At 43.9% G+C, this 21,411-nt stretch overlaps 1 protein-coding gene across 1 annotated transcript in view; it reads right to left on the bottom strand.

Annotated features, from left to right (window-relative positions):
• Window positions 1-3,649: 3,649 nt before the first annotated feature.
• Window positions 3,650-21,411, bottom strand: part of LOC130477712 (prominin-1-A-like) — a 38,229-nt gene continuing 20,467 nt past the window's right edge. Inside the window, exons 10-25 of the mRNA XM_056849759.1 lie at window positions 19,481-19,640; window positions 18,296-18,448; window positions 16,698-16,821; window positions 16,257-16,348; window positions 15,438-15,522; window positions 15,097-15,246; window positions 14,885-14,956; window positions 14,261-14,272; window positions 14,008-14,097; window positions 13,793-13,846; window positions 9,663-9,743; window positions 9,169-9,237; window positions 8,615-8,704; window positions 7,798-7,910; window positions 5,068-5,091; window positions 3,650-3,701 (exon numbers count right to left, since the gene is read on the bottom strand). Of these exons, the coding sequence (XP_056705737.1) occupies window positions 3,650-3,701; window positions 5,068-5,091; window positions 7,798-7,910; window positions 8,615-8,704; window positions 9,169-9,237; window positions 9,663-9,743; window positions 13,793-13,846; window positions 14,008-14,097; window positions 14,261-14,272; window positions 14,885-14,956; window positions 15,097-15,246; window positions 15,438-15,522; window positions 16,257-16,348; window positions 16,698-16,821; window positions 18,296-18,448; window positions 19,481-19,640 (1,421 nt within the window). The remainder of the gene's footprint in view (window positions 3,702-5,067; window positions 5,092-7,797; window positions 7,911-8,614; window positions 8,705-9,168; window positions 9,238-9,662; window positions 9,744-13,792; window positions 13,847-14,007; window positions 14,098-14,260; window positions 14,273-14,884; window positions 14,957-15,096; window positions 15,247-15,437; window positions 15,523-16,256; window positions 16,349-16,697; window positions 16,822-18,295; window positions 18,449-19,480; window positions 19,641-21,411) is intronic.

Raw genomic sequence — 21,411 nt, 5'->3', positions numbered from 1 at the left:
TCTTTAGAAGAATTGGGCTGTTCTGGAAAGGATAGTAGGTAAGAGTCAATTTCAAAAGCCAGAACTGGGTGGCAGAACACCGAGTGTTTACCATATAAAAAAGATCCAGGCGGTATTCTTTATGCAGTTCTGCCTGTAGATTTAAGAACGTAACCAAATATGAACTGTTGTACTTTCTAACTCAAGATTTAAACTTCTGCTGCCTTGCCTGGTCAGTGGGGGGGTCTGCTCTCCGCAAGTCCTATCTGAGCCAAGGGCTACTGTCACTTACATAACCGAATAAACAGTCTTTAGAGTACACACAGCTAACATTTTCCCCCAGTATAAGCTTTTATGGAGTGGAGTTTAGTTCCTCAGATACAGACTTTGTTGCTATAGTCCACATGACACCTGTTTGTTTTTTCATTGCCTTCAAAGGCTTGACATAAAAATTTCGCTCAGGCATCCACTGTTATTTTTGCTGCATCTACTGTGTATTCACTGAGGTGGTGCAGTGCATCCCAGAACTAGCCCATAGACTGGTCCTGACTACTAAAGAGTTTTTTCACTAAAAGCTTATGCTTCAATAATGAGAAACGGGCTTTCTTCCTGTAGATCTAGAAGGAATGGAAATCTCATGCTGGTCTAGTGGTTAATGTGTCAGAGCTGGGGAACCCCGGTTCAAATCCCCACTTTGCTCCAGAAGCTTGGTTCAGTTACTCTCCCTTAGCCTCACCTACCACACAGGGTTGTTGATGTTAAGGGGGAAAGTTGTAAACCACTTTGAGTCCCAGTTGGGGTGAAAAGCAGGGTATAATAATTTCACCTCCCATATTTCAGACCACTCTCATGCCCATCCTTTACTACTGAATTTCATTGGTGGTGCTGCCATTTAGTTTCCTTGCTAATGAATCCAGATAGCCTGTCAGTTGTCGTTCTTATTCTTAAGCAGAAGATTTTGGCTTGGATCCTATGGAGGATTTCCACAGAAGAAAGGGGTTGGGCTTTTTTTTTTTTTTTTTTTTTGCTATAGATCTGATTCTCACACACACACCAAGTTCCCCAGGATGTCAGGGTATTTTGAACAGCAACGGGGTGGGGAGAGAAAAGGCAATCAGCGTCAATAAGCATGTGGACAGGAATGAGCCTGTGGGCATTGTGTATTTGGATTTCCAAAAAGCTTTTGACAAAGTCCCCCACCAAAGACTGCTAAGCAAACTTCATAGTCATGGGATAAGAGGACAAGTCCTCTTATGGATTGAGAGCTGGCCGAAAAATAGGAAGCAGAGAGTAGGAATCAATGGTCAGTTCTCCCAATGGCTGGATGTGAGCAGTGGGGTGCCTCAGGAATCTGTGTTGGGACCGGTGCTTTTCAACCTGTTCATCAATGACCTGGAGTTGGGGTTAAACAGTGAAGTAGCCAAGTTTGCAGATGACACCAAATTATTTTGGGTGGTTAAAACAAAATCAGACTGAAGAGCTCCAGAAGAATCTCTACATACTGGAAAAATGGGCATTAAAATGGCAAATGAGATTCAATGTGAGCAAGTGTAAAGTGATGCATATTGGGGCAAAAAATCCCAACTTCACATATACACTGATTGGATCAATGCTGGCAGCAACAGACCAAGAAAGGGATCTTGGGGTGGTAGTGGATAGCTCAATAAAGATGTCAACCCAGTGTGCGGCTGCTGTAAAACAGGCAAATTCCATGCTGGCCATAATTAGACGAGGAATAGAGAATAAAACTGCTGATATCATACTGCCCTTGTACAAATCTATGGTGAGACCACACTTGGAATACTGTGTACAGTTCTGGTCACCACACCTAAAAAAGGATACTACAGAGTTTGAGAAGGTGCAGAAAAGAGCAACCAACATGATTAGGGGACTAGAGCAACTGTCCTATGGGGAGCGGTTAAGACGCTTGGGGCTGTTTAGCTTGGAAAGAAGGCGGCTGAGGGGAGACATGATAGAGGTCTATAAAATTATGCATTTTTCTCCCTCTCCCATAATACTAGAACATGGGGTCATCTGCTAAAGCTGGAGGGTAAGAGATTCAAAACAGATAAAATGAAGTATTTCTTCACACAATGCATAGTTAAATTGTGGAACTCCCTGCCCCAGGATGTGGTGATGGCTGCCAGCTTGGAGGGCTTTAAGAGGGGAGTGGACATATTAATGGAGGAGAGGGGTATTCATGGCTGTTAGTTAGAATGGATACTAGTCATGCTACATACCTATTCTCTCTAGTATCAGAGGAGTATGCCTATTATTTTGGGTGCGGTGGAACACAGGCAGGTTGGTGCTGCTGCACTCGTCTTGTCAGTGGCTTCCTAGAGGCACCTGGTTGGCCACTGTGTAATCAGACTGCTGGACTTGATGGGCCTTGGTCTGATCCAGCAGGGCCTTTCTTATGTTCTTAAGGCAAGGATAATAAATCTTAAGCCTGGATATCTGAGGCTGAAGGGAGGAAGAGTAGAATACACTGGTGCATGTGCTAGATCAGCAACAGGCTGCATTAGGATATGTATTCGTTAGGAAATGAGCCAGCTCTGGGCCAGCTTCTAACACAGGTTGGAAGAAGGTAAAGACCAGCAATGCACTTCATTCTGAAGGATGTAACAGTGTTCAATTACAATTGCTAAAAATAAATTAGTTACATATCTCTGAAATGTTAAGAGACCTACAGAATACGCTGTCTTTGAATTTAACAGCATCAGGGAACAACAGTATTCTACTCAACAGAAGTAAATCACTGAAGGCAGCAGATGGTTGCTCAGTAGAATATTTCCTGTAAAAAATGTGACAGAGATCTTCAGCCCAGAATCCATTGTCTTGTCACAAAAACCAAGCTTCAAGCGCCATTGAAAAATAGCCCTTCAACCTAGTACTCGTGCCTTGGAGGTCCATGTCCGGCTTTCTGGTTGGGGTGATTGCAGCAGGAAGAAGAGCTGGTTTTTATATGCCAACTTTCTCTACCACTTAAGGAAGAATCAAACCGGCTTACAATCACCTTCTCCTCCCCACAACGGACACCCTGTGAGGTAGGTGGGGCTTAAAGAGTATGACTAGCCCAATGTCATCCTTCATGTGGAGGCGTGGGGAAACATCCAGTTCACCAAATTATGCCTCTGCCACTAATGAGGAGGAATGGGGAATCAAACCCAGTTCTCCAGATCGGAGTCCACTGCTCTAAACCACCGCTCTCAACCACTACACCAGACTGGCTCTCTGAGCCTAGAGTCACCCAGGGCTGCCATCACCTGAAGGCCTACAAACACAGAAAGCACTGAATCCAAAGGATTAGCAAGACCTGCACTCTCCCATCTCCACCCAAGATACAATCCTAAGACCACCGCAGCAACAACAAAGTGCAAGGGCTGCAACCATAGTATCTACGACAAAGATGAGTAGAGTACATAAGATTATATACTAGGAACACAGCTAGGCTGGATGCTTGAGTAACAGCAGCTGGGGCTGTGTGTTTGCTGCGGCATGGTCCTCTGCAGAAAATCCAGTGTCCATCTACTGCTGTCTTCACCAGAAAAAAAAATGCTGCTAGATGCTAATCGACATGGTCCCACATTGGCAGGAGAGGTCCGGAGTAGTGCAGAATTCAATGTCACCCTCAGTGTCACTCAGAGGTAGATAGGTGGGGAAGGGGCCACTACTTCCTCAGCTCTGGCCGGGGCATTTTGAATACTTTTGGTGGCCTTGATCTGCAAAGATTAGGAGAAGAAAGAGGGGAAAAACATAAGAAGTTTTTTTCTACGCTTGCTAGATTGTATCTTCTTCCATCAAACCGCCCCCACCACCAAATTTTCAGAAAAGTATCAAGCTTCGAATCACAATTAGAAAAAGCAGTCTCAGATGAATAAAAGGAGATTAAACTACATATGATGCAGGAAGTCCGTGATCAAGGTATCTTTTTAAAACTTCAAATCCACCAGTAGGGACACGTCATTGGGTCACAGAAGAACTGCATCTGTGCTATTTTCATAGTCTAAATCCCCCGCTCCCAACTGATAATTACACAAAGAGCAGGGGGGTGCACAACAATTTAGATCACGGGAACAGTGTATGTGTGTGGGGGGGGAATCAAATACCCCTTCCTTTATTTCCCCACATACATCATTGCTTGAAGTTTAAATAAAACCTGTTGGAGATATGCACAGATTTCCTGCAACAAAGCAAGTTTAGCCCATAGGATCACACAGTAGAGGTGGAAATGAATGGATGAATGAATGCATTCCCAAGATGGCTCCCTTGCTTCTTCAACACCTCCCTGGTTCTGGTCATCCTTCCCATTACCCTAGCCCAGGGATGGGCAACGTCAGGCCTGGGGGCCTTTTAAAGCCTGGGAAATTATTTGGTCTGGCCCTTCATGGGTCCTTGCAGATCTCTAGCTCAGAAGGATCTAAGACTGGCAATCTGCCCCACTCCCAAGGACAAGAATTGCCTCTATTCAAGGCAGATGTGAGTTTGTTTTGCTGAGAAAAGGAACCTTTTTTCCCCCTTGCAAATGAATCGTTAGCTAAGGAGCTGCTAGGACCACCCAAGAAACTGTTAATCCTTTCCCATCCGGGCTATGGAGAAACGTATTCCCTCTATACTACAAGAGGGCTGGGGGCGGGAGTGGCGACAATGGAGGGGTTAAAGGGGGCAGGGCCAGAATGCACAGGGGGGGGGATTCTTAGCCAGTGTGTCCTTCATTTCATCCCTGCAGGTGGAGGTAGCAGGAGCCGGCTGTAGAATCCGGCCCCGACCATGCGGCACAGGAGCAACTCTGGCGTGCGGCTGGATGGCTACGCCTGGCTGGTGCAACAGACCATCCTGTGCCACCAGGTGGGCAAGTGCGCCACTGGATGGATGCCTGCCTGCCCACGTGCACGAGGGTGGAGTCATCTGGGGCAGCTGCCTGCTTGGGGCTTGGTCAGCTAATTTTTAAGTTGATAATTTTGTATGGCCCATGAATGATGATATAAATATCCAAATGGCCCTTGGCGGAAAAAAGGTTCCCCACCCCTGCCCTAGACATATGCCCCTTTCTTCACTGATAACATGGAGGTATGGACAGGTACTTACAATTCCATTGTTTCCCCATTGTCCCTGGTAAGAGAAAGGGAAAATGTCAATTGAGTGTACTCTGCCACCAGAGGCGGATTGGCCATTAAGGCCACCAATGAAAGACCTGCAGGCCAGCCCCTCTACTAATGCCACCCCAGCCCCACGCAAAGTGGGCAGTAGCCACTACTACTGGGAGTGGGTGGCCCCTGCAAAGGGGGATAAAAGCTGCCACCGTCACAAGCTACTGGAGAGTACTAAACAAAGTTATAAGACACTGGTTAAGGAATTATTCAGCCACCAATACACTTAATTCAAATATACTTTACTACTTTTGAGGAAAAACCTTAATATATACACGAGGTACAAGGTAAACCACCATACAATTATGTAAGAAATATTTTTATAATGTATGTCAAACAATATCTTCTCCTTAAGTGTTTTAATTTCCTCATTTGCCTGTTCCACTATTAATATCATAAGGTCCAATAAGCACTTATTCAAAATTGTGACCCACTTCTTTTTAAATTCATTGTTATCTCTAAATAAGGTAGGGGCTTTATTGACCCGCAAACCTCAAGGAATCATATTTTCCTTTATATATTCCCTTAAAGTAGAAGCGTGCAGCTCATTTGGAGTACGCTCCAGTTGCTTGTATTTCATATGGCCACTTGGGTTGATACTTTTGCCTACAATGAGAGTGATAAAAATAGAATTTTGGATAATGTACCTCCTCTTAGAGGAGGAGACATTAATACGGGAGAAGTTTTGATAAATTGTTTAATCTGGCAAAACGAGAAGTAAGAAATGAGCTGCATGCTTCTACTTTAAGGGAATATATAAAGGAAAATATGATTCCTCGAGGTTTGCAGGTCAATAAAGCCCCTACCTTATATAGAGATAACAATTAATTTAAAAAGAAGTGGGTCACAATTTTGACTAAGTGCTCATTGGACCTTATGATATTAATAGTGGAACAGGCAAATGAGGAAATTAAAACACTTAAGGAGGAGATATTGTTTGACATACATTATAAGAATGTTTTACATAATTGTATGGTGGTTTACCTTGTACCTCATGTATATATTAAGATTCTTCCTCAAAAGTAGTAAAGTATATTTGAATTAAGTGTATTGGTGGCTGCGTACTGAATAATTCCTTAACAGGTGTTGTATAACCGTCACAAGCTGGCATCTCCCACCCCACACAAGGCAGACAGATGTGAAGTGGGAAGAAGCCCAAACAATCCTGCTCCTTCCCTCTCTCCCCCCATTTGGGGGCTGGGCCCAGGGATGTGGCTGGGCCCCAGGCCCTTTTCCTTCCCCCTCCATTGGGGGTGGCTTTTCAGGGTAATTCTTGCCTCTCAGTCCACCCGTCTGCCAGTCTCACATGATGGCTCTCTCAAAGACTAGCCAGGATGCCAGGAACTACAGAGAAAAGCAGCACCATATAGCATTGCAGGACTTTTCATCAATACCTCCAATTCTGGGTACCAGGGGGATGCACAAACACCCATGCCTGCACTAAAACACAGCCTAGAATGGCTCCTTGTTACAGTAAAACGTGGCTCATATATGTCCTGACAACACACAGGCTGGGTATAGAAAACCGGAATCACCAGGTTAAGATGATAATCAGCCACTGCAGTACTGCCTTACTTAGAAGCAATCCTCCAGCCAAGTGTATCTTGAATTTACCATGGTTCAACTACATGCTTAGAGGTTACAAAGAACTGCTTCATAGGATTCAGATTATGTCAGTAGAATGGAAAGAAAACCAATTGGCCTAGAGTTTGCATGGATCTACTAAGGAGGAAGGCAGAATCCGGCACAGGTATACTGCAGATGCGAGCCTCCCCAACCCTAAGGAAAGCAGACAGCATCTCCTCTGTGAGGCTCTAGAGCCCTCACTGTTTTCTGAGCCACACACTATCACAAAAATGGAGCTGTACTGTTGTAGCATCCTTACATCCTGGAGTCATGCTTACTGGAAAAGTCACCTCACGGGGGGGTGGGGGTTGCAACACCCATGGTTCTTAAGGGGAGTCCAGGTTGTAACCACTGGTTACAAATCAGAGAGGAAGGCCGTGGCTCAGTGGTAGAGAGTCTGCTGGTTATGCAGAAGGTCCCAGGTTCAATCCCCAGCATCTCCAGTTAAAGGGACTAGGCAGGTGGTTGATGTGAAAGACCTCTGCCTGGAGAGCCGCTGCCGGTCTGAGTAGACAATACTGACTTTGATGGACCAAGGGTCTGATTCAGTATAAGGCAGGTTGATACCTGCACACATAGTATTTGAGAGACTTATACTAACCAGTATTACAACAAGAACCTATTATACCAGATGTTTGAGTAATTGAGAATAGAATTTACAACATATACACATGCCTGGTTGGGTTTGAACTGTTTGTATTTGCATTTGTATTCATTAATGTATTCCTGTAAATGTGTGCAGGTTTACAAAGGGTTTTAATTAACCACTGATGAAGTCCCCATAGGCCGAAACGCGTTTGGTATGTGGTTATAGTTATCAACCTCAGGAAATGCCATTGTGCTATTTTAATGCTTTTAAATAATTTTATCTTTTATATAGCACTTCTAATAAATTATACTTTCAGTATTTATACATAGACTTCTATATATTTTCCTTTCACCCAACCTTGGGTACCCAGCTACAGTTTGGATGGAAACAGGAAAAAGTCATATGTCATGGCAGTAGGCAAAACGACCAATAACAAGCATAAGCTGTCCTTACTCGTAGATGTCATCCATGCGCATCCTGCGGTAAAATTTGGCAAGCCGCACTGCCAAGATGACACTCGGCAGCAGGAATATGGTGCACCAGCCCAAACTGAACCAAAAAGCATTCTGGAAGTGGAAGGAGGAGGAGAAAGCTGTCAGTGCTAATGTAAAGTATTCCCCTCACCCACAGCCTAGGTTCCACCCTCACTGTAAGGTCAGACATAGCCCTAAAATAAGCATCAGAACCGAGGGAGATGTATTCTTACCTACCGGCCACTTTCCCACATGCTCTCTCCTGAGTCTGCACAAGAGCTGCCTCATGCACACTCCCTACCCAGTACCCAGCAACTTCAAGGAAAAATAGCTCTTGTGTATACAGATGTTTCCCTAGCTGCGCCCCTATCCTCTTCCCAAAGTCAAGACTTCCCACCCCCCAACAAAGCTTTATTCACACAAACCCCAATGCAATAGCGAACTCTCTGCCTTAGAGGCTGTGAAACATAGGCAGGATGGTGCTGCTGCAGTTGTCTTGTTTGTGGGCTTCCTAGAGGCACCTGGTTGGCCACTGTGCAAACAGAATGCTGGACCTGATGACCCTTGGTCTTGATCCAGCATGGCTTTTTTTATGTTCACAGCTAGAATTTAAGTGGACCTCCCACCTACAAGTCAACTTATTTCTACACCTCAAACCATAGCTACCACCTGTCTACCCTCTTCTTTCCATGTGCTCTTCCTTATCTCTGCTGACTCATGGCATTTATCTCTCCCCCCCCTCCCAATGTCCTTGTTTCTTTAAATAATGAGGTCAGTCCTCATCTTATTTCCCTCACCCAGGTATCGACAATGTAGCTGCAGACAATGGTATTTGCAGCATCCAATGTCCAGGCTGCAGGGCCACAGCGCGCCACTTCTCCTGTTATCTGTCAGCAAATAAGACAAAGATTATAACCAGCACAGGACAGAATCCAACCCCACACGCCACTCCTTGCTTAACCCTCCTCACAAGTGTTGCCAAGTCAATCCAACAGCCATTCCCCAAATATGATAGGAGTTTTCTCAGCATTGCAAAGCAGTACATCTTCCTTGCATTTACAACCTGGAAATAGAGAAGTGACTACAGCATGCATCCTATAAGTGTGGCTTGTGCATGCAGTCACAGGATAGCTAAGGGATGTGAGCAGGCACAAAGGTTTTGTTAGGGCAAGGAAGTTCTTATGGCTGTTTGCTTCAAATAATTAATGGCCAATTATCTTGGGCAAGAATGAAGTACTCAGCCTGGGTATGAAGTTACGATTGTATTGTGCATGAGCAAGTACAGGCAGGCTCCCATTTTGCCATGAACGAAGGTTGAGCCTGGTCTCCAGCAGCAACTGAGGTTACTTACAGTGACTTTGACCCAGTCCAGATACACCTCAAAATAACCCAGCACATCATGTACGAAATCCATGGTTTCCTAGTTAAAACAGAAAAGAGAGTTGAGAAAACCGAACAATCCTTTCTGAATCCAGAAAGGGATTCTGCTGCACACATACGGCTATCTAAACCCCATCTTTGGATCCAGGAAAAGGGAAAAAATAGGGTGGGTGTTGATCCTCACATGATCAGCCTAGAGTTCACATGTACCATCATGGAGCCCCCATATTTTGGCTTCCAACAGTCCTCCTTTCCACTATATTTTGGTATTCCCAATTCCAGACATCCCTGCCATTGGTATTCCCAATTCTCACATCCCTGCCATCTGCTCTGGCAGTTAGGTCCATGCAGGAAGCTAGGGATGGACCTCAGCATTACACATTGTGGAAGGAAATAAAACCAACCCTAGGACACCCACCATCCTGTACCCTGCATCAAGGACTAGATTATCAAAAGAAGACTCACATTCTTTATAGCGTCATTTAAATGCTGCGTCATGAATTGGTCAGCCACCTCTACTTGTTTCAGTGTGGAATTCACCAGCTCCTGGTAGGGCACAGAATTGTCAGGTTGGCTCACTGACAGAGCCAGGCACAGATGGGATATCAAGGGCTCCTCCTGACTCATTTTCTACAACCATTTGGACAGCCCACTCAAAGCAGACCCTTCCAATGGTTATATCACATATCCCAAAAGGTATAAAGGAGCATAATATATTATCCCCCTTCTGGATGCATACCTTAACATGGTGAGGAGGTTTGTGTGTGTCAGGGAAGCTGAGAGCAATACCGTAAGGGGTCTAGACTCTATCAAGAGACTAAACTCCTAGCAGAGTCACTCAAGACGTAATGGTCACAGCTGAGACACCAGACGAAGATGCATCCACCCCCTTAAGGGATCAATGGCCACATCCGCAGAAGAGAACAGACAGTTCCAGTGGGGATGGGGGCAGAGGAATCCCTGAAGGTTAGCTACTGGGCAGCAGCAGTAGTGGAAGGTGACACTGGCGGAAGATTTTTCGTAGACAATGGCAGTGCCACTACGGCTAACCCTGGTTAGTACTGCACAGAGCAAGGCACTGGTAAACCACTTCTGACCAACCTTTACCTTGAAAACCCTATGATGAGACAATCCAAAATGGAAAAAGATATAGTGCTGGAAGATGGGACTCCCAGGTCGGATGGCACTCAATCTGCTACTGGGGTAGAGCAGAGGACAGGTATGAGTAGCACTGTTCTTAATGATGCAATTGGACTAAAGCCGAAAGGACATTCAGTGGTTGACATGAATAGATGCAAAAGGAAAGTCCAAAGCGGTTCAACGCATATAATAGGAACATGGAATGTGAGAAGCATGAATCAGGGTAAACATTAAATTGTTAAACAAGAAATGGAACGTATGGACATTTCAGTCCTGGGAGTAAGTGAATTAAAGTGGACTGGATTAGGACATTTTCCATCAGAAAATTACAAAGTGTTTTATTCCGGGAATGACAGAGAAGAAACGGAGATGCTTTAATAGTGAGGCAAGATGTAGCAAAGGCGGTCAGGAGCTATAATGCAAACTCTGACCGAATAATATCAATCAGACTTCAGAGAAAGCCTATCAACATAAGCATCATTCAGGTTTATGTCCCAACTACAGATGCTGATGAGGAAGAAATTGAGAGTTTTTATGCCAGTATTCAGGAAGAAATTGATCACACACCTAAACAAGATATGCTGATAATCATAGGTGATTGGAACGCAAAAGTAGGAAACAAAGCAGAATCAAATGTTGTTGGCAGATTTGGGCTAGGAGCACGGAATGAAGCAGGAGAACGCCTCGTAGAATTCTGTGAAGACAACAATCTGTTCATTGCAAACACATGTTTCAGGCAACCAAATAGATGATTGTATACATGGTCATCACCAGACGGCCAGTATAGAAATCAAATAGATTATATAATTGGAAGCAGAAGATGGAGAAGCTCTATTCTCTCGGCCAAAACAAGACCAGAAGCCAACTGCGGTACAGATAATGAATTGTTAATATCGAAAATCAAGATAAAGCTTAAGAAAAACAACAAAACATTCATAGCACCAAACTACAATCTAAGCAATATTCCGGAAGAGTTTAAAGATCATGTAAGGAACAGATTTGCATTACTGAGTTCAAGTGAATGTAAACCTGAAGAACTATGGGTGGAAACTAGAGATATTATCAAGGAAGAATGTGCAAAGACTATTCCTGTAGCCAAAAGAAAAGAAAAACCTCGATGGATGTCTGAGGAAGCTCTTAAAATTGCCAGAGATAGACAAGAAGCAAAAGTAGAAGGTGACAGAAAAAGAATCAAGTCTAAGTGCAGTTGTTCCAGCGACTCGCACGTAGAGACAAAGAGACCTATTATAATATTATAATATAATATAAAGAAATCGAAGAGAACAACAAAAAAGGAAGAACAAGAGATCTGTTCCACAAGAACCAAGAAATCAAAGGGAAATTTAAAGCACGATTAGGCATGCTGAAAGATCAGCATGGAAATACGTTAACTGAACAGGACAAAATAAAGAAAAGGTGGGAACAATACACTGAAGAACTATACAGAAGAGATGAAAGGATAAAATATTATTTCCAAGAAGAATCTTTTGAAGAAGAACCTACAGTTTTAGAAAGGGAAGTGAAAGCTACATTGAGAGCAATCGGGAGAAACAAATCACCAGGAGCAGATGGGATATCAATACAGCTATTTCAAGCCACAGAAACGGAGTCCATCAAAATCTTGACAAGAATATGCCAACAGATATGGGAAACAAAACAATGGCCCACAGACTGGAAACGATCCATTTACATTCCAATTCCCAAGAAAGGAGACATCAGAGATTGCAGCAACTATCGGACCATCGCATTAATTTCTCATGCAAGTAAAGTGATGCTCAAAATCTTACAGCAAAGGCTGTTACCATATACGGAACAAGAAATGCCTGAGGTTCAAGCTGGTTTCAGAAAAGGAAGAGGCACTAGAGATCATATTGCAAATATACGCTGGTTACTGAAGTACATGAGAGAATTTCAGAAGAAAGTCAGCTGATGTTTCATAGATTACAGCAAAGCTTTTGACTGTGTGGATCATGAAAAGCTATGGCTGGTTTTAAAGGAAATGGGTGTGCCACTAAATCTGATCATTTTGATGCGCAACCTGTACTCTGGACAAGAGGCCACAGTTAGAACAGAATATGGAGAAACTGAATGGTTTCCAATTGGCAAAGGTGTCAGACAAGGATGTATTTTATCTCCCTATCTCTTCAATTTATACGCAGAACATATAATTAGGAAAGCTGGATTAGATTTAGATGAAGGTGGAGTGAAAATTGGAGGGAGGAACATTAATAATTTGAGATATGCTAATGACACTACATTATTGGCAGAAAGCAGGACTATAGCCAAAGCAGGACTATAGCTGAACATCAAGAAAACAAATGTAATGACTACAGGAGAATTACACAACTTTAAGGTTGACAATGAGGAAATTGAAATTGTTGAAGACTTTCTATTCCTTGGCTCCACCATCAACCAAAAGGGAGACTGCAGCCAAGAAATCAGAAGGAGATTGAGGCTGGGAAGGACAGCCATGAAGGAGCTAGAAAATATTTTGAAGTGTAAGGATGTGTCACTGGCCACCAAGACTAGATTAATTCATGCCATCGCATTCCCTATTACTATGTATGGGTGTGAAAGCTGGACAGTGAAGAAAGCTGATAGGAAGAAAATAGATTCCTTTGAAATGTGGTGTTGGAGGAAAGTGTTTCGGATTCCGTGGACTGCCAAAAAAAAAAACAAATCAGTGGGTTATAGATCAAATCAAACCCTAGAACTGACCCTAGAAGCTAAAATAACTAAACTGAGGCTATCGTATTTTGGTCACGTCATGGACGACAAGAGTCACTGGAAAAGACAGTCATGCTAGGAAAAGTTGAGGGCAGCAGGAAAAGAGGAAGACCCAACAAGAGATGGATTGACTCAATAAAGGAAGCCACAGCCTTCAGTTTGCAAGATCTAAGCAAGGCTGTCAAATATAGGACATTTTGGAGGACTTTCATTCATAGGGTCGCCATGAGTCGGAAGCGGTTGACGGCACTTAACACACACACACAATATATTATCATGAGGTTGTGACAACCCCTTAAAATGCAACACTAAGCACTAGAGGATAATGGAGACTGAAGCTTCTTACCTAGCATTATACTATCTTTGCTGGCACCAAAACACACAAACATGGCACTGGGCCATCAGCAGAGCCAATCATAAACATGTCCTTTCTCCATCTAAGGGATGCCAATCAATCTTCTTCAATGTTCACAACAAGCCTGAGCTCTGGACCATCCCACACCCCACCCCTAGGTTAATACCATGGGGAAATTTCTTCATTCCTCAACTGGCATACAATACACTGAATTTACACATTCATACTTATGCCATGGGGCTTGGACAGATTGCCTGCTACTGTGACTCCCCCCTTAAATATCTATAGCAAGAAGTCCTTTACAGAAACTTTCAAGAACTTGGAATCAAAAAGGTTTTGCCCCCACCCTTCAACCTGAACATGGCCTACTTACCCGAATCTGAGGCAGAGATGTCTGTAACTGCCAGATACTGCTGTTCAGGTTTTGCTAAGGGCAAAGAATGCTAATTAGAGAGGATGCTTTCAACAGAATCTCCACACATGCAGGAGAACTGTGAAGCCGAAATCCACCCAGAGCGCATTCACCCAGGACAGCACCAAGGCAGGCAGAGGAGTTGAAGAGGGGAGAGAGGAGGGAGCATCACTCACAATTTCAGCAGAAAAACTGGATTTGGTCCATGACTGGAGCTCTCTTAAACGTCTGGCGTGATTTTGCAGTTTTTCACTATTATTGACTCCCTGAAAATGATACCATCATAAGTCCAATAAGTGAGACATATAGCCATGTTCAGTGGATTCCCACATCAACTTACATCATCTCTAGACAGTCATCCCTTATTCACAACAGGTCGCAATCCAGGTGCCCTGTACTTTGGTTTAGTAGCCCTCTGCCATCCAAAACTCCTTGCTGTGCCTCTATTATTCACTACAAATCCTATTTGGTGGCTACAAGAGCCAATTTAGAGCCTCCTATTTTCAAAGGGGAAGACTGGGAAAACACGAAGGCCAGTCATATGTGGAGAGGCTATGGCTCAGTGGTAGAGCATCTGCTTGGCATGCAGAACGTCCCAGGTTCAATCCCCGGCATCTCGTTAAAGGGACTAGGCAAGTAGGTGATGTGAAAGACCACTGCCTGAGACCCTGGAGAGCCGCTGCTGGTCGGAGTAGACAATACTGACTTTGATGGACCAAGGGTCTGATTCAGTATAAGGCAGCTTCAAGTGTTCATGTGACACCTGGTGAGTCATAGTAGCTAAGAGAATGAGCTGTGATTTGGGAAGTCACATTACTCAAGCCACTCCTTCAGCCTACCTGTCTACTGTTATAAGCATTACTGAGAAGCACTTTGAACACCAGAAAAACAATATAAATGTCAAATAGTATTCTGTGCAAAATCCTTAAGAACTGAAAGCTCACACCCTGAGGGGATCACCAAAGTCACACGTGGGCTCAGTTTGAGAAGGGGAGTCGTAGGGAGAGAAACCCTGTAGGAAAATGGTTGACATTCTGTCCAGGCAACACTCACTGTCTGATTTGCCAGGTTGTCTAGCTGATCAGCACACACAGACAGATCTTTCTGTGTCACTTTCTGGTTGATCTGCACAGGAAAGAAAGAGAGAGAGAGAGAGAGAGAGAGAGAGAGAGAGAGAGAGCGCACAGTGGTCAGTTTTGTAAGGGAGCAACAGACATGGAAGTGTGTTTGATTCGGTGACAACCCTTTTCTTATTCCCATCTCACTTGTTGCAGAGCACTGGTGAAGTTCAGCTTCAGTGACTCATCCTTTTCGCCCAGTTCCTTCAGGGAACGCTTCTGGTCTTCCGTCAGAAACTCTGTAGAATTCACACTGATGTTTAATTTATTCAAAGTGGTATCAATTTCTTGTGTGTACTGCAGGGACAATTAAAAAAAAAACACAAGGTGGGCAAGAGCACAGGGCACTCACTGTCTGTCTCACCCTCTGGTCTAAGTTAGGAAGGGGCTGCAGATGTACCACAGACCAAAGACTCAAAGCTGAGATTTGAAGGCACCAGCCTGGCTAGGTAGCATGCTTTATGCCCCTACAGGTACTCTTCACTAACCCTGCTGATGTTGAGGGTGTCATCTAGAGAGACCATCTCACCCAACTGCAGGGTGTCCCACAAGGAGTCATTGTTCTTGCAGTCCCTGTAAGGGAGAAAAATTAGCTAACAGTTCAGAATACATCAGACTACATCAAACTATGTAGAATACATCAGACTATGGCTTCGGCCAGGATAGAGGGAGGGATATAAGTCCAATAATAATAATACTTTTAAAAAAATACTAGTTGAGCGATAGAATCATCATGCGAAAGAGCTCCCCACTCACAGAATCCAGCTTACCCCAAGGGAAAACTGGCCAAAATCAGTCTTCATATGATCATGAGAGGGAGGACATCTTGGCCATCTTCTGGGCATGGAGTAGGGGTCACTGGGGTATGTGGGGAGGTAGTTGTGAATTTCCTGCATTGTGCGGGGGGTTGGACTAGATGACCCTGGTGGTCCCTTCCAACTTTATGATTCTAGTCTATGATGGCTTTTGACTTCTGTGGGAAGGTTAGAAAAATGGCTCTTGGGTAGGAGCTCTGGGAAACAGCATGGCTAAGAGCATAGTGACTGTGCTGGAGGGTGCTGGGGAGAAGGGCATGGTCCCTCTAGGAAGCACTTCACAGAGCAGATTGCAGGCTAAGGCTTGTCATCCCTGCACTAATGGCTTTGGCATGGCTGGGGAAGTTACCCTGGCATTAACTCTGTCCAGTCTGAAGCTCTCGTTCCCACCTTCAAAGGTCTGACTCCCACTGGAGATACTGAAGATCAATCACAGCTGGCAGGATGTAAGAGAAGATCAAGAGGAAACCAGTCAGGCTTCCTGGCACTCACTTGTAGAGTCTGGTCAGAGTCAAATTAGAACCCTTCAATCCCAAGTAGCTCGACAGGTTGAATTCTCGGAACAGCCCTGGTTTTCCTAGGAACTAGAAGGAGGGAAAGCAGTAATCGATAGGATTCCTTATCTACCTACTTATGTACAAAGTACTTCCCCCTAGTTATGATACCCACCCTATCAAGATTGTAGCATGTCTGGCTGACTTGAACAACTTTCATGCCAAAATGACATGAAGGTCAAATTGGGGATAGGGGGAATGGAGTCCAGAACTAGAACTTGGGAGGTGCAATGTGGTCTCTGGTCTGGGATTTAGAGATACCACAGCTAGCAACTTTGACATCAACTAACTTCTCTGATCCACATGCCTTCTTCCACGTCTTCTTTCTGATGGGATGAAATGGGATCCATGAATATGAATGGTAGTTTATGGGACTTACCTCGAGGAGCTCTCCAGAGGCCCAGGGACGGCACACCAGCGTGTATACATTGCCCCCTACTAAAAATGTCAGCAGAACCAGCAGCATCAGAAGCCACGCAAAAATAAAGCTGAACCCAACACTCCTGTCAAGAAAGGGAAGTAATTATCAGATGCATGAGATTCCATTGAAAAGCCGAAGAACAGACTTTAGAGCCTTTCTGTCTACCCAGTGTCTAGCCCTACGTTCATGCTGGCAATTCAGCCACACACAATCCACCACAGATGAGAGCATGGTCCCATCTGGACAACCTGGAGCAGGGTGCAGTGGCAAAAGGAAAGGCACAGAAAATATGCAGAGCCAGCATGGTACAGTGGTCGAAGTGACAAACTAGGATCTGGGTGACCCAGGTTCGAATCCCCACTCTGCCATAGAAACTTGCTGGGTGACCTTGGGCCAGCCACACATTGTAAGCCTAACTTACCTGACAGGGCTGTTGTGAGGATAAAACAGAAGAGAGGAGAACAGTGTAAGCTGCTTTGGTCCCCATTGGGCAGAAAGGTGAGAAATAAAGGTAAATAAATAAAAGTTAAAAATATCAGAGGACAACTATCAATACTTGCACTTTGACTATGTAATGCCCTTCCCCATGAGGCTCACCTGATGCCTAGGTTATTTTCTTTTAGGTGGCAAGCCATAATGTTTTTGTTTACCCAGCCTTTTAATTAAGGGGTTGATTTTTTTAAAATCAGGTTATAATGTACTTTTAGTCTGAAAATTGTTAAATTCATTTTAAGCTGCTCAATTATTTGGGTTGTTTTATTCTCAGGTTATTAAATTTATAACTTTTAATGTATGCATTTTATTATGTTATTTTGTAAACTGCCTACAGTTTCCTAAACAAATAACATAAAAATGTTTTGTAGTTTAGCATTGTGCCATTCTACCAGGGATGTCACAGAGCATTTGGGAGTTTTCTTAAATGAAGAATGTGTGTGTGCACTGTCAAATCACAGCTGACTTATGACAACCCCGTAGGGTTTTCAAGGCGAGAGACATTCGAAGGTGGTTTGCCATTGCCTGCCTCCACATCACAACCCTGTTATTTTTTGGAGGTTGCTCATCCAAATACTAACCAGGCTGACCCCACTTAGCTTCTGAGATCTGATGAAAATCAGGCTAGCCTGGGGTGCTAGGGATGTCTTATTTATTAGATGTCCCACAAGGAGTTCAGGACAAGGTCCACCCCCACCCCTTATCATCACAAAACCCTGTGGAGGTAGGCCACGCAGCAGAGTGGAGACTTGAAATTTTGTCTTCCTAGTTCGACTCCCAGTTGCAAAGAAGGTGGCTTTGCCACCTAGACACCGGTACATACCCCAGTATTGCAGCACTTGCAAAGCGTAGATTGCACACCAAAAGGCTCTCCTCAAGCACTTGGAAAATCAAGCAACCAACACCACCTAGCAAGATCACTTCCTCCTCCCATCCCATTCTAGCACATCTCCCACCCCTTTTGAAAATGTCTGTCTCTTTGACCATCATCAGGTGGGTACACAGGGGGCCTATTGGGTGATTCCTCACCCAAGATGAGAGAGGTAGTGTGCAAAATGTCTTACGCCATTAGGAAGTCTCCTCCAGAGTTGGACAGGCAGCCCCTTTTGGTGGGTGGTGCCTTCAAGTCTAGCCCAAGGGCACCACATAGCAGGCCGAAAGCATTAAGTACAATTATCAGAAGCACCAGACAACAGAGACAGATGCCAACAATCCTCCTAGAGGGGAAGAAAAAGAATACCACCAGTCAGAAGAGTTCAGCAAGGATTTAAACAGAGAGCAATGACTTACAGTGTAATTGTATGCAAAGTTACTCCAACCTATTCAAATCAATGAGCTTTAGACAACAGGAAATGTGTAGGATTGCACAAGGCTCTATTAAACTGCATTCAATCATGTAATAGGCCAGACCTCTGTTAAGAACCAACAGGGTTCTACTGTGTCAGCTATCTGCAAAATCAAGTCAAGAGACTCACCTATCTCAAAATATTGGACATTAAATAAACCAATCAGATATGCAAGGCCAGGTATAGTTAATGGGAAAAGAGAAAGACTATCCATACCAGTCTTTAAACTTTGCAATTAGAAGTGGCATGCCATCCAACTATGCAGCTGGGAAACCTCAACATACTTTGGAGTGACTGACAACATTGGATCAGCAGACTGCAGTTAGAAGCCTCCAAAAACAATGACCAGAGAGGCTTCAGCTCATCTCCTGTGCTACTATTCTTTCCAATAGCTGGCATCCTGAGAACATTAAACTGCATAGCAGAGCCAGAAATGACATAATTTTACCCTGCCCAAATGTGATGGATTGAAGTTGCTGCCGTCAGTTTAACTGTGAATGTTTGTGGGAATCCTACCTTTTGTAAGTACTGCTGGGCTTTGTGCTCTTTATTTCTATGTGTTTTATAATGTAAACTATCAGTGGGAGACTTACAGCATGGTTACTAAATGGGTAAATTGCCCTACACTCCAAGGAAAGTAGCACAGACTGGAGAAGCAAGCAACTATTTGATGTGGCAGCTCAATACTGCTAGTTGTTATTTTGTTTAGCTATGTTGTTGGGAAGGCAAACCTTTGCAGTGATTGGGGGTGGTAAATGTTTGTGCTACCTGGCACATAAAAGACAGAAAATATAAAATGTCAGGTTATACTAACGGGCATAACCCTTGGCCATCCTAAAACAAACCAGATTTGGCCGGCCCTAGCTCCATGGGCTCTTCTAAAATATGCTGAACAACTCCTACCTATAGCCATCATAGCTTTTGATGTCTGGTTCATAGGTACTGGCCTTCTTAGTCACGTCATCTAGTAACTCAGAGACATTTCCCAGTGTGTCCAGTATGGGGAGGTTGCTACGGAGTCTTGCAATCGTCTCCTTGATGCTGTCCAGATGAGCCTGTGCATCTGCAAGGATCAGACCAGAAATGGATTAACCTCTACATGTTGTGAGCTACAACCAAGAGGGACTGGAGCAGGAGAACTGTCATCTATTCACTCTGGTTGCATGTAGGGCATGTGCTTGATAGCCTGGTAGATTGTCAAACAAGTGTGATTCTTACTGTGCCTTATGCACTTGGGTGCCTTAGTAACAGAAGACTAATAAATTATGTTATCATGAAAATGAGGAAATATTTGTCAAGCATGCCTGAACTGGAAGTGAAAGAGTTAGGGCGAAGCAATGGCCATAGTGAACTTTAATCCTGAAATGTAGCATGTAAAGAAACCAAGCAGATTGCAGAACTAAGTCAGTACAACTGATTTATTTTCAACCACTTGCTGTACTTTCTCAAGAAACCTGGAGCTACTTCTATCCAGAGAATAGTGTCTCAGCACATTTTGTTCTGCTTCATGAGCTACTAATGTTGTAGATCTTCAGCTCAGGACAATGGTGTCCAATTCCATAATTTATGGAATCTGCAACTCACCCATCCTCCAGTTGCCTACCTAGATCAGGCTCTGACAGATCTGTAAGCAGATGTTCCCAGTGTTTTGGAAATGACAACTAAAGGTGTACATGGTCATTCAGATTGTGGCAGCAGTGCAGGAGAGGGGGCTATAACACTTTAACCTAAAATCTATCTATTAATGCTGACACACACACACCCTGTACTATTAATTATTTTAAATCCAGAGCCAATAACAGCATGAAGGGGGAGATCCATTTCAAAATGCAAAACCATTGGGGTGAAAGGGTTAAAAAAAACACTTTTCTCATGCACTGCAGTCCCAGTCTGAATCAAGGCTCCATGCCATTGCAATTCCAATTTAAAATATCATGGGAAGAACCAGTCGCCAGTCTCCTAAGGTCTAATCACACATCACTTTTTACCTGAGGATGTCCCTAAGTCAGGTAGAGAGGCGTGTTCTCAGGTTCTACACAACCCAACTGCATGCAGGCCCAAATCAGACTATAATCATAGGGGCTTAAACTTCCCGCCTCCCCGCCCCCAGGCATCATTTCCCCAACCTGAAACAGCCCCAGGGAGGATACTATTTGCCCCACTGGGGGTTGCATGCCCTGATCAGCCAATGTTACATTTTCACAACCCTTTTGGTCTTTTCAGATCTAGTGTATTAGTTCAGTACACAATTTTCCTCAACTCCCACCCCCAATAAACCTGTATGCACAATAAAAATGCCATCTATGAAGCAGCCCGGAATGCTACTTCACATACAAACATTTCTTACACCAAGAAAATACATTCAGCCTGTGTATATTTCTTGTCCTGATTTTTTTTGTAGGTTTTTTTTGGGGGGGGGGGCAAAAAAAGCTCACTGAGAGAGGACATGCTTTATGTATGCAAGATCCCAGATTCAGTCCCTTAGGCTTCTTCACCCAAGGAACCACAGGCTGGGCTTGCAGAGGTTCTGCCAGTCAGAGGAAACAACATTGGGAGGAATTAACTGCTTGTTTGAAGTTACATTAAAGTTGTTTTTTATGTTCACGTATGAAAAAGTGTCTACTTTGCCCCATACATACATAAAAGGAGGTTGGAATGCTTCAGTATAGGAAACTCCATTTTTACACATAAGAAATTGGTAGGTATGAACTCCTGTCTGTATATAGAAGTAGATTTATACAACAGTTCTCAAAGGAAAACCGGACTGTGCTATAGCTGTGCTGAACAATTAAGATGGAAAATAATGTCTTTAACTAGTCAGCCAGATCTTTAGT

Source organism: Euleptes europaea, chromosome 5 (genome assembly GCF_029931775.1).
Source record: "Euleptes europaea isolate rEulEur1 chromosome 5, rEulEur1.hap1, whole genome shotgun sequence".
NCBI classification, from domain to species: Eukaryota; Metazoa; Chordata; class Lepidosauria; order Squamata; family Sphaerodactylidae; genus Euleptes; species Euleptes europaea.
This window is presented reverse-complemented; position numbering and strand designations above follow the sequence as displayed.